This window comes from Anoplopoma fimbria, chromosome 23 (genome assembly GCF_027596085.1).
Source record: "Anoplopoma fimbria isolate UVic2021 breed Golden Eagle Sablefish chromosome 23, Afim_UVic_2022, whole genome shotgun sequence".
Lineage (NCBI taxonomy): Eukaryota > Metazoa > Chordata > Actinopteri > Perciformes > Anoplopomatidae > Anoplopoma > Anoplopoma fimbria.
Window position 1 is genome coordinate 9,573,946 of NC_072471.1, and position 16,147 is coordinate 9,590,092.

The following is a 16,147-nucleotide window of genomic DNA, read 5'->3' on the forward strand; positions in this document are numbered from 1 at the left end:
ATTATTTATGGCAGTTTATGAAGGACGTTTTTGTCTTCTAAGAACATCAGAGCAACTTTTTTAAATGTACAACAGCCTTTACAAATACAACCCTCCTTGAAAGTTGTACAAATACTGCTTTTAATGGTTTCTTACCCTTAGAAAAACTCCTGAATAAGACTGTGGTGAACGTTAAATTAAATGTAAAGCAATGTTATTGATGACACTAGAAATGCAAAACGTGCAACGTTGGCGCCCCCTAGCGGCAGTATAAGAAAAGGACACTGGCAGACAGCGTTTTACACATTTAGGTCATTTCATTCATACCTGCATAGTAGCATGTGGTCCAGGAAGTCCAGAAGATACAACCACTTCCAGAAGCTGCTGCCACAAAACTTTTTATAGTGTACTCTACTTACAGTACTGTTGTTTTAGAGGACACTTAGAAACTGGTTAAAGTCTTTAAAATGTATATTTTGTTTAATACTCTCACCTGTTTGTGCTCCCTTCCCATGCGCACAGGTGTCTCTAATGAGCGCTCCTCTCTTTCTTCTTCTCCTTCTTTTTCCCGGCAGACTCGGCCCTGTTCAGTGCATCACTGCCACCCACAGGTTTAGAATAGTCTCTGTAATTTCCTCTCCTTCCTCGCCTGCCAAGGTTTTAAAGAGCTATTCTGCCATTTTCCCTTTTTCTACTGATATGCTACACTGTATCTTTGTAATGTCTATTTGAATGCAAGGTAAAAAAAAAAAATAACATACATACATAACACATATTGCACTGTGACAGAATGACACAAGATGGCGCTGTCTGCTAAGTTTTCTCATAAAAATATATGGACTTATAACAAACTATTGTTTGATATTATGGGTTTAAAATCAACATTTGTGTATTTTTTTTTTTTAAACAAACAATGTTTCTTATGCAGAGTAAATACAGTAATTGGTGTTTTCTTCTAAAATGTTACATAAATCCTATTATCTAGAATAAAACAAAATATTGCTGTTATGCTGTTGGGAGGTTGATGATGTCATTAGTATTCAGCGAAAAGGGGATATTTTTAGAATTACATTTCATTTGCTAAACCACATTGATCTCATTATTTAAAGACATTAATTTGGCTGTATGATTTGTCAGTACAACTCACAGAAATCTTTAAATGCTGCATTCATCCAGACATTCACTGTCTGCGACCACGTTGTGATTTGCTCCCAGATGTGTGAACAAGGACAGATAAAATCCAAGGTTGTTTGTCCCTGTTTAGACGAGCTCAGGGGGACATATTGTAGTTGAATGACAGAGACAATACAGATGGCTGAAAAGCGCTTAGATACGATGTTGGTCTCTGGTCAAAACATACCTCGAGTCTGAGAATCCTCGCTGAGGCATTTGTCAACATAAGCAGTTCAGTGAGATTTTGACTAAAAACATTGTGTGGCAGGAAGAGGTCTGAGTTTTTGAAAACCGTTGAATATGTCTAAATAAGGTTTGGAAGAAAGCTGTTTACCTCTTGGCAAGCTGCAAAGACTGAATCTATCATCATTTAAAGGGTTTCATTTTCAAGACTAGCTTTTAAGAAAATACCTTTAGATGAATCAAAAAGAAACTGTAGACAACTATGATAACATCTGCCATCTGCCTAAAGCTGTTTTTAGAAGCTACTCTAAACTAAGCACTGGGACCAGCTTTTATTTTGATACCAGGAATATGGACCAAAATCAAAGCAGCAGAAAACAATGTGATGTGTAATTTGCCTCTGGTCTTATGTAGATGAGGCCTAAAAATCAGAAGATCTGAGATACAGTGAAACCATTTCTAGTGCCTTCTTCCCTTGAATGCTTGAATATAAACACATCTCTCTCAATATACCAGAGCTACAGGTTTAGGTTTAAATATAGTGCGAGACCAAGTTCAAATTCAAATTAATATTTTTATCATCCATTAATATAATAAGTAGAGTTCCCACCAACAGAATTGGAGAGCTTCTTTTACATTCAAAGTGTTAAAAAAAAAAGTTTGAAATTGACAGCAAAAGTTATTCAATAGCCCTAGTCTTGCTGAGATATTTGACAATTATAAAACATTCCTTCAGCATGTGCATCTACCCCTGGGATGTGTTAAAATAACTGGCTCCGTTTCATTCATAAGAAAAAACAGGGAAGAAGTCTCTCTTCCCAAAAAGCCAGTGATGATGCCAAAATTCATGTTTTTACCAGGCAGCATGATGTTAGACTTGTCTCTAGGGATGGGTGACCACATCTTCTAAAAAAATACTTTAGTTTGAAAAGATCCCTAATGATCTAGAGTCTCCATAAAACAGCACAAGTGTCACTGGGTGTCAGGAATGTCCTCATGGCTCAGCAGTGCTGCCACACGTCCCTCCATCAGTGTATATCTGCTGATTCTGGTCCGGGTTCGACCCTCCAGAGTTTCGCCGCGGGAAGTCCAGAAAGATGCCGTCGTGCTCCGGCTCCGAGTCCAACGACTCCGGGACGTGGTCCATTATGATCTCCAGACTGGACGAAGGACTGGGACCGGAGCTGGTGTCCTGAGCCAGCGCTCTGGAGGATGCGGGGGAGTCTGACAGCAGCGAGCCAGTACAGTGTGTGTCTTCACCTGGGAAAGGCTCTGGGAGGATGCAGGGGGAGGGATTCTGCAGCAGGAGAGGGTCAGGACCTGCAGGACTGTCAGCGCCCCTGGGAAGGGGGTCCTGGCTGGACGTCACAGTGTCTGTACAGAGACCAGCAGAGGTTTTAGAGTTAAGAAAAATAAGGATCAGTGTGTTAGATGTGATTTACAACTCTCCAGGTGTCTTATTGAATAGCTGCCTGCTTTTAGTCTTTCCTGTAGAGAGTTCTGTAATGTTAGGGCTTTTTAGCAGATATTTTTGATGTAAAAAAACAAGAACCATTTCTCCCAGAATTTAATATGTTGAAATGTGACTACTTTCACACTTAATTTCCAAATATTCAGTGTTTTTCTAAATGTTTTTGCCTCAACTAATTCAGCTATTTGACGTACCTGAAAGTGCAGCGGAGGCAGTGGAAGCTAGAGAGTGGTTGGCGAGGCTGGAAGTGCTGGTGTTGCTGGTTTTGCTGGTGTTATTTGTGGCAATTATTGTGGATTCAGTCAAAGAGCTGCTCTCCTCCAAGCAGGAAGTCATCTCACAGACGGAGTGTCGTCTGATACCTGTGCCCAGACCTCCTGTGGAAGAGTCGGCGTCATACTCCACCACAGGGGTCAGCATGGGAACGTTGTAGCTCTGAGAGCGTACCACTGGGTTCTTGGCGATGGGGGAACTTCCTGGTTTGGAGGACCAGGAGCGCTGCAAACGCTTTTCTGTAAAGAGAAAGACAGAGATGTAAAGAAAGATTGCTCTATAAATCTGATTACTCTGTATTTGAAAACACGCAAAAACACCACAAAAGTGCAATAGAACAAATTAAAACATAGGCGATCATGGCGCAGTGACCTTTAAAAGCCCTTTCATTGTTCGTCATCTGTGAACACATTTACACTCACATGTACGTACCTAAAAGGCAGGAGGAGCAGTGCAAATTGGAAGATCCATCTATGGAATATAACCCATGAGTGCCGAGGTAGGGAGAGACCACCTTCTGGATGAGAGTCTCCAGACGAAGGTAGTCTTCTGTTACACCTTTAGATTCATGGACTCCCTGCATCAGACACACGAACAATCACACACACACACATTAGTACGCGTTAGCCAGTAATTGCTGCTTGTTGGCAGGTGGTTACGGAAACTTTAAAAGCCATGAAAGAGATCTCAGGGTCAAAAAAATGAAGCAAAAAAAAAATCAAAGGTTTCTGAGGAAGTTAGCTGAATATCAAAACTTAATGGAGGGGCAGACAGTTGACAATAGGACCCTGCTGGAAAACAACATGAATAAAAGAGCTGAGAGTTTTTGGTCCCAATCTAATGTCAGTATAAACAAGTATAAACATACTCAGATAAGAAAACAATAAACATGCATTCCTCTTTACACAGATAAAACAAACTCATGTATCTGGTTTAATAAATACCGATTTTCTGTGAGAAAAGTGAACAATAGATGTCAAAAATAAATAATGGAACTCACTGAAAAGATCATTCTGAGATAAAAAAAAAAAAAAGACATTGATTAGAGCAGCTTAAAGGACAGGACAGATTTGGGTGTTGATTTTAGGTCAACACACAACACTACTACAAACTGAGAGCAAGAGTAAGAATATTTGCATCTGCTATCACAGTGCAATCACAACCAATTTCCTTAATGGGACTAAAGTGGGTGTTTCTCCCCATGATGGGACACTTGCAACTTTGCATGCATCCAGTTTCACCATGCATCCGCTCGGCATGTGTTGGGCCCTCTTTGCCCTATTTATTTCAGATAGGTCTTCATGTAGGGTCCAAATTGTTTCTTCACTGTAGCAAGGAAACAGGCATTACAGCTTTGCAGCAAGGCTCAAACCCAATGTGCATTTCACATGTGTTTCCTTTAACACAATCAGGGGCAAACAAATGACCTTCATAATCAATGGGAATGAATGTGGTGCAGTTTTACAAACTCAGAGCCAACTAATGAAAACCACTCTTCTGTTTGAAAGGTTCAGGCTCTTTGTTTGAATAATAGTTGGAGTCCCCTGCACAGTTCTGATTAACCCAACACCACATCTTCACGCTGAGGGGTGTGAAACATGTGGGCAAAGAGAACTTACTCCAGAGTCTTCAAAACACAATAGAGAGATCAATAAGGTTTCAGTACTCGGAATCATTGAGCATATGCATCTAAACCACAGCAAAGAGACAAACCACATCAATAGACCAGACTTCGGTGTAATCTGCGTCACAAAAACGAAAAGGAAATTACTAACAGATGAAACAAGAAGTCGAGAAAACAGCAAACATTCAGCGCAGAATTGTATCTCTCTTACCCCTAAACTCTTGTCTTAGCTGCCCTGCTTTCCTGTCTGCTTTTATATCCTCCACTCTACCTGTCGATCTGATATTCACTGCAGGCAAACACAAACAGACCATTTGAAATGACTCTGCAGCATCTGTACACAACAGATAAAACAGTAAAATAAACATTTTTCTATTCTTGTGTCCCTTTTTCTCTCTATACCTTCCTCTGTCTTGCCCTCCCTCTGTCTGAGTGTGGAAGCAGCATATTTGGGTCAATGAGTCACCACAGTGATGTCCAAAGTGACCCACACAGAAACAGACCCACACTTCATACTCCTCGACACACTTGAGAACACTTGCAATCACTCCCTGACCCACATCTTACATCGGACCAGCAAATGGCTGACTTTGTTCAGAGAAATGTACGTGTCTATATTTACAGAATGTCCCGAAGGTTTTTTTTACTAAAACTAAATCTGCATAACTGTGAATAATACTGTGAATATCATACACCTGGGAAAAAAATCAAAGATTAGGAATAGACCAGAAAAATATACAATATTGTTTCTTTTTTTCCCATTCCTTATTACCCCCTGTTAATCATGTTGAAACCCCACATGCAGGTTCTGACCTCTAGGATGAAAAAACACTGCCTTGATGAGGAGAAACACAAAAATATCAATGCATCTGACAATGACAAACTATGGATGTGATTGACAATGACTGCAGATGAATAAAACTGGGGTGAATCTTGTGAAACAAGCAGCATCAACTTGAAAATGCATTATGTTTTATCTGCATGAAGAGTACAGCGACATCGCAGTTAAATAACCGGATAAAAACTCTCTTCCTGTTCCCACGGGAAGTGAAGGTAATGGATAACTATCTGTATGCAAGTCTCTGCCCAATGGATGACCACTAAATCATATAAAACCTTGTTCAGCCATATAAAAAAATAGTTAAAATGTTAAACTCTAAAGGTCAGGCTTCCTACTTTGGGTTGATATCCGTCGCCTTCTGTTACTCACGTTAGTTTGTCTTTAAATGTTTACAATATGAAGCAAGCTATCCACAGGGGACACAATGAATTCACATATTCCTTTGACCTTTTGTCTCAATAGTTGTTGATACAGAGGTCACTAATCCTAAATGATTCTTTTGATGATTGACTTTCTGATTTCCCTGTTTTTGTGAGAACAAAAGGGTCTTAAAGGACAGTGTAAACATAGATAATACACACAGGCAAAGACTGAAACAAACAGACAGAGGCAGGGTGCCGAGGGTCTTGAGTGGTCATGGGAAGATGACTATGTTTCCTCTGAGATTACTTCCTGTGAGATCTCTTTGCAAGAAAAAAAGCGGGGCAGCTCTCTGTACCGTCTGAACCTCCATCTGTTGTCACTTACCCTCTTCCCTCAGCCTACAGCAGCCATGGATGTTTGTCTGTGCAAGCAATGTGTTTGCGTGTGTGTGTGTGTGTGTGTGTGGGGATATAGCGTGAGAGATTGTAAGACAAAGAGGGTGAAAAAGAAGGGAAAAGATAAAGAAAGTGCGTGTGTACCTGTAGTATTAGCAGCATCTGTATGATAGAAGGGGGAACTCTGGCCCGGGGTCGACACAGAGCCTCGTTCAGTTTCAGGTTGAGGGTGATGATGTTCCTGAAGTGGAGGAGAGCCAACTGTCGCACTGATGGCTCCTTTCCCTGTCGACACACATGTCAACCCACAGTTTTGTAATGGAATTATAAGCATGTGAGTGTGAGAATGGTTGTGTGTGTGTGTGTGTGTGTGTGTGTGTGTACCTGTACAGGATAGAAGATGGCCTGCAGCATGGACAGAACATCACAGAAGAAGAAGTCCCATGTGTCGGCCAGAGAGTCCAGCAACTTCTGACCTACAGCACGCAAGCATTAAGACAAACAATCAACATCACCACTATGTCAAAGATATCACAGTCTGACTAGCACACGCAGTCAACAAGAGACAATCGGCTAGGATGTTTTGGAAAATCTCTGCATCATGTTATCCAAGAACTTCATGTGAATTGTTCTCATTAAAGTGGATGTACATGTCCCTAATTCCATGCAAATTGTACATCTCTCTAATGATGGACATGACAGAGCCTGTGCTTTGTAAAGTAAAAATCATGACGCTTCTAGCCTTGAGGCTTCAGATTTTGCAGCATAGGTCTGTGCACACAAACACACACACACTAGTGCACACACAAACACTACTATTGCGTGAGCCAGAACAATGGTTCTGTGAGTCACTGAATGCACCGCAGTGGTTCTTTTCTTTAATTTCTCACTGACAGGATGTTACGTGTTGTGTGACGTCTTGCATCACTTCCTATCTGGTTGCTGTGCAAAACCAGCACTGAAAATCTAGTCAGTGTGCGTATGTGTATGTGTGTGTGTGTGTGTGTGTGTGTGTGTGTGTGTGTGTGTGTGTGTGTGTGTGTGTGTGTGTGTGTGTGTGTGTGTGTGTGTGTGTGTGTGTGTGTGTCAAAGGTGCTTCAAATAAAGGTCACACACTAGCCACAACAGAGGGAACAAATTGATTGCAGTGTCTCATTCTCACATACTCAATGGCTCGTTCTCACTCTGACTGTGTGTGTGTGTGTGTGTGTGTGTGTGTGTGTGTGTGTGTGTGTGTGTGTGTGTGTGTGTGTGTGTGTGTGTGTGTGTGTGTGTGTGTGTGTGTGTGTGTGTGTGTGTACATACAGGTAGGTTCTGCAGAAAGAGGTCTATCACACAGAGTGATGATGCAGAGATAAAGTTATGTTCTAACAGTTCACACAAATAGTTCAAGGGTTAACCTAGCGTCGGACATTTCGGTCAATCATTATATTCCCCTGCTAGACTTGTGATGTTTTTCACATTGAGATAAAAACTCTTAATCATGTCTCCATTCAGTTTCCCTGCAGTGACTCACTGGCTCTGTAAACATTCCTCACCAAAGCCAGAAGGCACCAGCAAACTTAAGGTCTTGATAGTTTTGCGTCGCTTACATCATGTAGAGTTTGGCTTACCTTCATAGAAGTGGATCTTGTCTCTCAGTATCACCATGCCTTTAGTGAGCAGCTGGTTCTGAAGGTACTCAGTGAAGAAGGAGCCCAGCTCCGTCTTCAGCAGTTGCCTGTATAAAAAAAAAAAGAGTGCGTATGAGTGTCTATGTAAACTGTAAGCGGTCACTGACACACCTCACACACACCTCAATACTTCCTTAACATGGACCATTAACAATAAGTTCGACTGAACTGGAAAGCTGCAGTGTTTGAACAGCGGCATACTCAGGAAATGAGAAAAAGATGTTGTTCACACCGAAAACAAAGAACATTTCAATAACAGGATTTTCCACTGATAAACTGTGAGTGAGAACACAGGTAGAGATTAGTATGAATGTTCTCTTGCTGTTATTACAGCAAGAGAACATTTTACCTTTAATCTCACCCTCGTCATGACTACTGCCGGGTTTCTACAACGTAATGTGAAGCTTTCATATTGTTCTAGTTCATTACAACAGCTTTGGTCAGTGTGCATGCATGTACAGTATGTGTATGTGTGCAGTGAGATAGTTACTTTACATGACTGGAGTTTTGAAAGCCCTGTCTCAACTGCCCTCGGCTAAACTGTAATTAAACACACAGCAGCGACCCCTCTGTAACCTCCAGCTGTCATTCCCCCTTTTTAAATTGAAGGTGTTTCTGATTCAGTGGCCAGTATGCAGCCGTGAACAGCAGGAAAAAGAAGGAGTAGCTGAGCGTGATGCTATAACAAAAACAGTTACTGGAAATGTGTTAGTGAAGACTAAATTTAGAATGCTGAAGCTGTCATTGTGTGTGTGTATATGGAAGCAAAGGAAGGTGGGAAATGACACAACACTATAATTTAGTCAAATTTCTTAAAAAGAAAATGAATAAATAAAACATAAAGAGACAGAGAGCTTACCTGACACCTTCATTCAGAGTGTAGAGTTCATTTTCCCCCAGATCTTTCCTCTGGAAAACTGATATCACTGCGTTGTGGATGCTGAAAAGAAGCACACAGAAGCATTTAATGGACAAATATTCACAAAGACTTACGTGTAGAATGATAGCATAATATTACATTAATCAACAATATGCATGATCACTACATGACTAGCTGCTGAGAGGCAGCATTTCACACAAAAAAGACGATTTCCATTCCTTTAAATTGAGATACATTGTAGATTTGCCTAACATGAATAATAATACAAAATAAAATTAGGCAAACTGTGAATTTGCACAAGGAAGCCATACAACCCTAAGTGTAAACCAAATAAAATAAAAAACAGAAAACAAGAAAGGAGAGTTAACATAAAAGGTCAGGAGGGGGCATGAACTTTCTTTACTGTAGCTTCCAGTCCAGCTCATGTTGTTCATGCACCTCCAACCCCTCAAGCAAACCGGGCGCTCATGCTTTCACTCTCCACTGTCTAGAGTCAAAAAAGCTTAAACCAGCATAAAAATAACCAGAGAAAAGACAATGAGAAGAAAAGGCTCAAGAGGCAGAATGAGATGAAAAGAGGAGCGAGCGATGGACGGAGATAAAAAGAGATGATGGACCCTCAGGGGAGGAGAGACAGAAAGAGTTGGTGCTTATGTGTGTTTGTATTCACAGCATGAATAATGGCACTAACAGAGCTTTCCCCCAGTGATGTTTATTCTGGGAAGAAATACACACAATCACACAAATGTCCATGTGTGTTTGTGTAAACATACAGGCTTGACAGCTTAAATAGGGTTTTATGCAAGACCAACACATACATATTTTCAAATTCAGTCAATTATGTCAAGTGAACCAACATTGCTCACACACTAACCTGTTCCAAGTGGCGTTGGCCCCGGCTCTTCTCTGCTGAGTCCCTCTGTCCCTGCTGGACTCCTCAGCCAGTCCTCCAGTTGGCCCTCCCTTATCCCCTCCTCCTCCTGGGGTTTTAGCCTGCGAGAGGTCGGTCAGACTGGAGGACGAGCTGCTACCCAACTTCAGCTTACTGTGGAGACTCCTTGAAATCAAAAAGACAGAAAGAGAGAAATAATTACGAGCAGAAATTGCAGTCCATTGTGGTACTGGATGATACTGGTGGAGCAAAGCCCACTTTCGTCTTGCGCTAGTGGAAAACAGTGACAGTACATAAAGCGTTAAAGCTATCCAAAGACAAATGGTTTTTTTCCCCCTCAAAAGCTTAATCCTTCTGTTAGTAAATGGTAAGTACAGTGCCTTTTGTTTCAGAAACTTCCAAATCTATCAAAAATGTTCTCTTGCAGGATGTGTTCGTTGTTTAGCTATGTTAACAATCAAGACACTGTACTGAGCATGTAAAAAACAGAACAACAGATGTAAAAAATGAAAATCAGCAGAAAGTCTACAGAGAAAAACGGACAAACACACTTTAATTCTTCCTGACTTTAATGGCAGACATTACCTTTCATTGATGGGTGATAACTTTGTATCAGCCATCTGTTGATGTTTACACAAGCGAATGCACTGTACTGCTTTGAAAAGATACAATACAGTAGAAACACTTAAATAGAGAAATGAGAGAGGAGTAAGCTGGACAGGGAGAGAGGAGGGAAACCTAAGACAGAAAGATGAGCAGATAGAGGACAAAAAAAGAGGAAGAATGAGGAGGAAGGAAGGAATGAAGATGGAGTAGGAAGAGAACAGAATAGAAAAAGAGAGTATGAAGTGAGGAACAGAGACACGATGGGGAGGATAAAAGAGGAGAGAAGGAGTGTATAGGGAGGTACAGCCTGAGGAGAATATGAACTAAATATTCAGAGGGTTGGTCCATGGAGGAGAAACAAACACCAACAGTGAGTTCAGTAAAAGGCAGAGTGATGCAGGTGATAATTAAACAACAGATTCTACTGTACACCTAGATTTAAACATGTACAAGTAACAATTGTTAGTTTTAGTTTAGGACATCTTTTGGGGTTGGGAGTGTACTTATGATGGTTAGGATTAGATGTGAAAACATTATGTCAGTCAGGGCCCTAAAAAAGTACAGAAGAAGAGGAACGAAGTAAAAATGTGGTGTTGAAGCTGAAACTAGTATAAAGCTGCTAAATATGTCAGGAACAGGTTATGAAACCATGTTTTCTCCCACAGACATGTACAACGTGTGTGTGTGTGTGTGTGTACGTACATTTGTAATCTGCATGCGTGTATATATGCAGGCAAATATAAACTTACACAGTAAGCAGTGACTATAATGTAAAATGAATCAAGAGGCTTTTACATTCATTCATTCATTAAAATGACTAAAACAGCACTTCAGCACTCAAACCTTCCTCTACATACACACACTCACACTCACACACACACACACACACACACACACACACACACACACACACACACACACACACACACACACACACACACACACACACACACACACACACTCACACTATGTACTTACTCCAGTAATTGAAAAGATACCACATATCCCCACTCCATGTGTCACACAGAACTGAACGAGAGTTGGATGAAAGAAAGGATGAAGATGTGGAGGACAAAAAGTGTCTCTGTCCTCATGGGTCTCTATCTCAGTCTTTCACATGCCCTTTTGCCATTCTGTTAATTCATTTCTCTCCCTCCCACTTCTCTGACTTAAACTTTGTTCTTTTCTACACTCTTCTCTCTCTCTCCCCTTTGCCAGTCTGTGCCAGTCTGTGACCATGCGATGTGAGCTTTTGTGCCAGGCGAACAAAGGAACCCTTTGAGGTTCAAGAGCTGCCAAGAGGGAGGGGAAGGATTTAAAGGTGACACACATTTCACTTCCTCCTTCTCCTTTTTTTTTGGCTCTCTGTGTGGGGCCCAGGACAGATAGAATTTTGTATTCAAGCTGTAATCACATGTTGGCTCGATTCATCACATTGCTTTTGTCTGCTTTTTATTGTCATCTGCTGTGGAATCTTTCACTTTTCTTCTTTGGTTTTCAATACATTTGTAATGATCCATGCCCAATTGAATTTTAATTAATTTGAACATTATAGGAAGAAGAAAGAGGAAAAGAAAGGGCTGAAAGGAGATGAAAAAAAGGATGGAAAATCAGAAGCATGTAAAAAAAATATGGCAGGGAAAAGGGGAGAAGGTGTGTGTGTGTGTGTGTGTGTGTGTGTGTGTGTGTGTGTGTGTGTGTGTGTGTGTGTGTGTGTGTGTGTGTGTGTGTGTCTGTCTGTGCGAGCATGTGGTTTTTTTTGGCCCGTCTGTCAACCTGGATCTAAGTTCAACTCCACATAAATAGGTCAGTGTGAGAAACAGGAGCCTGGGGCTCAGACAGACACACACACACACACACACACACACACACACACACACACACACACACACACACACACACACACACACACACACACACACACACACACACACACACACACACACACACACACACACACACACACACACACACAACTTTTACAAACACCTGAAGAGTGGATGATGCAGAGCAGAAAACAGAAGCAGAAGATACAGAGACTCGGAGTAAACACTGAGTTGTCAGCATGATGGGAAAAAAGTTCTATTTTAACTAAATTAAAGATTGGTAATGTAACCCGGAAGTTTGATACCTTTTGTTTGTGGCGCTGATGCAACCGGAAGAGTTGTGAGAGAAAACGCTGTGGTCTAATTACTGAACAAAGGAGGATAAGGGGAATGTTTGCATGCCTGAAAGAATGAATGAGGTCATTGAGGAATGTGTGTGAGTCACTTTCATCTACCTTTTTGTGTCCCAAAGAACAGGGACAAAGAGAGAAAAAGGAACAGAGAAAGTATTGCAGATGCAGTGAAACTCTCTGAATGAGACCTTCTGGGTGATGTGTGTGTGTGTGTGTGTGTGTGTGTGTGTGTGTGTGTGTGTGTGTGTGTGTGTGTGTGTGTGTGTGTGTGTGTGTGTGTGTGTGTGTGTGTGTGTGTGTGTGTGTGTGTGTGTTCTTACCTCCTTAATGAGCCCTCTCGTTCCATTTCAGCCTTAACAGACCAGCTAGCGACCCCCCCCAGCTACAACCACTGACGAATCAGCATCTGAAACAGGTAGAATTAGTAGTAGAGAAAATTGTCTTGATTTTAAACAAAAAAAAAACTGAAGTAACAAACTTAACAGGCTTTGGTAGAGTTGATTTTTTTTCTAGTTTGAACCCCAAGTGAATCGACCTACTTCCTGGGAGATGTTTTACACGACACAGTAGGAAAAGAACAGGTGTAAACAAAAAATATGATAATGGTGAAATGTGATTCAGCTACTTCATTTTCAGGCTAACTGTCATGGCTCACTGGGACACTTGAACAGAGCGTTTCAAAACAAGACACCGTGGTAGAGAAATGCACCCCGGTGCCTCCACAGATCTGACCTGGGGACAATGGAGTGACTAGGGTGAAAGCATCAATATAGATTTCAACACTTTTGACTGAGATTGTCTCATTTTGCAGTGAACAAAACCTCCATGACTTCTCTATGATGTGAAAGATGCTTCAACTGGACAAAAGTGGTTTTAAAGAAATCGGACAATTCATAGCATTTCCCCCTTTTTGTTAAAATGCGAAATGCTTGATGTCACACTCCTCTCCGCATCCCAGAATTTCCTCTCTGTATAGCCACTGTCACTACCAAATAAAGGCACAATGCTCCAACAATAATAAACATGTAAAAAATGTGAGAAGCTACAATGTGCTCATTTACTTATGTAGTCAAATTCTTCAGTACTAAGTCACGCAGATTACAGATATTCACAGACATACGGTGTCTCCGATCACCGTCTAGCTAACAAGACAGCGTAATCTAATCAAATTACAGTGAAGTGGGTGAGACAGACAGACATTTGATCCTACCACGAACTCAAATGCCCCTATACTAACTCTCTCACATACACACACACACACACACACACACACACACACACACACACTGAATGACACACATCAGGCAGGTTTATACTAGAGGGCCAATTTGGGTAAAGCTGAGGCTTCCTCCTGACCTGAGTCACTGTCATATTCAAGGCAACATGTTTGTTCCTCATATTCGTATTTGATGCACAGACTTGTAACGACATAAAAAAAATCACTGAAAGCTTTACTTTGTTAAAACTGATTTATTTTCAAATGTGCTGTGCATGTGGTTTAGGCCCTAAAACCAGTTTATGAGAGCCCTGGTGAAGTTGAGGTCATGACGATTAATCAGGGTCTGTTTGGATGAAAACTGTGATGTGTTTGTCTGCCAGTAAAGACTCTCCAGTGGTTCAGGCTTTACTTCCAGGAAGTTGTATTTGTCGCTCTGCAGTATAAACGGTGACCTGCTGTTGCCTGGCAGTTACAGTTATACCTAGTTTATCCTTTTCATTTTTATTATCTGGTTTTCCTTGTAATTTCTCCGCGAAGCAAATGTCTGTTGACCAACGTGGCTTGGAAATAAACTGACTTGGCCCTTGCAGCGTAACACAGATTTTTCTATTCAAATAAAGACTCTGCGGAAGAAGTGAAACTGGTTTGAGGCCAGAAAGGCACCACTTTCAAGAATAATGTGGTGTTTGTGTATGGTAAAAACTGTTATTGATATTATAGACTATATGCTAGTTAGATGTCAATCAAACTGTCTCTGCAGAGGGAAATGTCTTTGGATTGAATGACACACATGCAACGTGGTGTTATCCTGGTGCTGCATCGTCTCTGACTAATTCTTTGTAATGCCAACCTTCAGTGTGGTTTAATGCCTTGCTTAAGGGCTCTGTAGACTGTAGATTCATGGATTGTTTTTTTTTTGGGAGCTTGAAAGTGTTTCTCATACAGCCTCTGGCCTGATTTTCATGAGCAGTGCAGGATATGAAAGGAGGGAGCTCCCACTCATTTAGAAATCCTGACTTCTCTGATTGTGAAGCTTCCTCCTCCTTCTTCTCCTCCTCCTCCGTCTCCTCCTCCTCCTCCAGCCTCTCACTCAACAGGCAGTTTATATTGTAAGTAGATAGCAGGGACTCCACTGCTGAAAATTAACACCCATAATCTGCTCCAACACACTTTCTCTCTCTCTCACACACACACACACACACACACACACACACACACACACACACACACACACACACACACACACACACACCATTCTGCAGACTGGCAGCACAACAGGGAAATTACCAGCCTGCATCAGACTGGTGCTAAAGTGTTGCTTGAGTCTTGCAGCAGGTTTGACTGCTCTACCTCTGGCAGAAAACCAAACCACAAGTCGGTTGGCTCTGTCATAGCCGACACATCATTGGTGTCTGCTTAAAGAGCAACCCTGCCCTCACAGCAGGTCTACTAGTGATCAACGGAACGCTTCCAAACGATGCACTGCACAGAAACCCTGTTGTATGGCGCATAAAGTTCTCCTTCAATAACACTTAAGTCGGAGAGGAAATTCATCTTAGGACAGATCTTGGAATAAAATGAAAAGAAAAAATGGAATTTGAGTCTTTTTTTTTATAGTCAAAGCTTTCCGTTTTTGCTATATATGCACAAGGACATTTTTTCTTTCATGTTTGGACTGAGTGGATCATCTTCACACAACATTCTCTAGGCTCCTACTCACTTTTTCAGATGTCTTTAAGAGAGACTGTGTTTCAGATGGGCTCGCCTTTAAGAGTAAGTGTTCTCCGTTTTTAAATCCCGCACCAACAACCAACGAAAAAAAGAAGAAGAAGAAGAAGCCAAAAATATCTCCTTTTATTGGTGTGAAGGCTGCAGGTCCACCTTCACTGTCCCTTTAGCGCAGATAACGGCGCGTGGATAGCTGCGCACGTTTCAGCCCTGAAACGATCCGATATTAGGACCCGCGTGAGCAGCGAGCTGTCCGCGCGGCTCTCAGGACTGTCCGCGAGCGTCACAGACAGAGAGAGAGAGAGAGAGAGAGAGAGAGAGAGAGAGAGGAAGTGTGGGACGTGAAGCCGAGAGAGAGAGAGTGAGGGAGAGAGAGAGAGATACAATTATGGTGTGTGTGTGTGTGTGTGTGTGTGTGTGTGTGTGTGTGTGTGTGTGTGTGGGTGCGTGCGTACGTACACGACGCTTTGTGTGTGCAGGGGTCGGCGGGTGAGAGATGTAACCTAGCAGCCTATGGAAAATGTTGGTAGTTTAGTGTGTGTGTGTGTGTGTGTGTGTGTGTGTGTGTGTGTGTGTGTGTGTGTGTGTGTGTGTGTGTATAATAGCATACATAACAGTTGAGAACAGACAGATAAAGAGCAATAAAGAAAGAAAAATGTGTGTGTGTG

At 41.6% G+C, this 16,147-nt stretch overlaps 1 protein-coding gene across 2 annotated transcripts; it reads right to left on the reverse strand.

Annotated features, from left to right (window-relative positions):
• Positions 1 to 1,652: 1,652 nt before the first annotated feature.
• Positions 1,653 to 15,733, reverse strand: LOC129112472 (proline-rich protein 5-like). 2 transcript variants are annotated; one of them, XM_054624587.1, is made up of 10 exons: positions 15,472 to 15,733; positions 12,853 to 12,938; positions 9,730 to 9,912; positions 8,835 to 8,915; positions 7,916 to 8,022; positions 6,687 to 6,778; positions 6,447 to 6,587; positions 3,512 to 3,656; positions 3,001 to 3,318; positions 1,653 to 2,709 (listed from the first exon to the last, which is right to left on the reverse strand). In XM_054624587.1, exons 2-10 carry the CDS (start codon positions 12,876 to 12,878, stop codon positions 2,330 to 2,332), a joined length of 1,473 nt encoding a protein of 490 aa, XP_054480562.1. In that variant the 5' UTR covers positions 12,879 to 12,938; positions 15,472 to 15,733; the 3' UTR covers positions 1,653 to 2,329. The 2 variants fall into 2 exon arrangements, with proteins under 2 accessions (XP_054480562.1, XP_054480561.1); XM_054624586.1 differs by lacking the exons at positions 12,853 to 12,938; positions 15,472 to 15,733 and adding an exon at positions 11,332 to 11,731.
• Between the last annotated feature and the right edge of the window lie 414 nt (positions 15,734 to 16,147).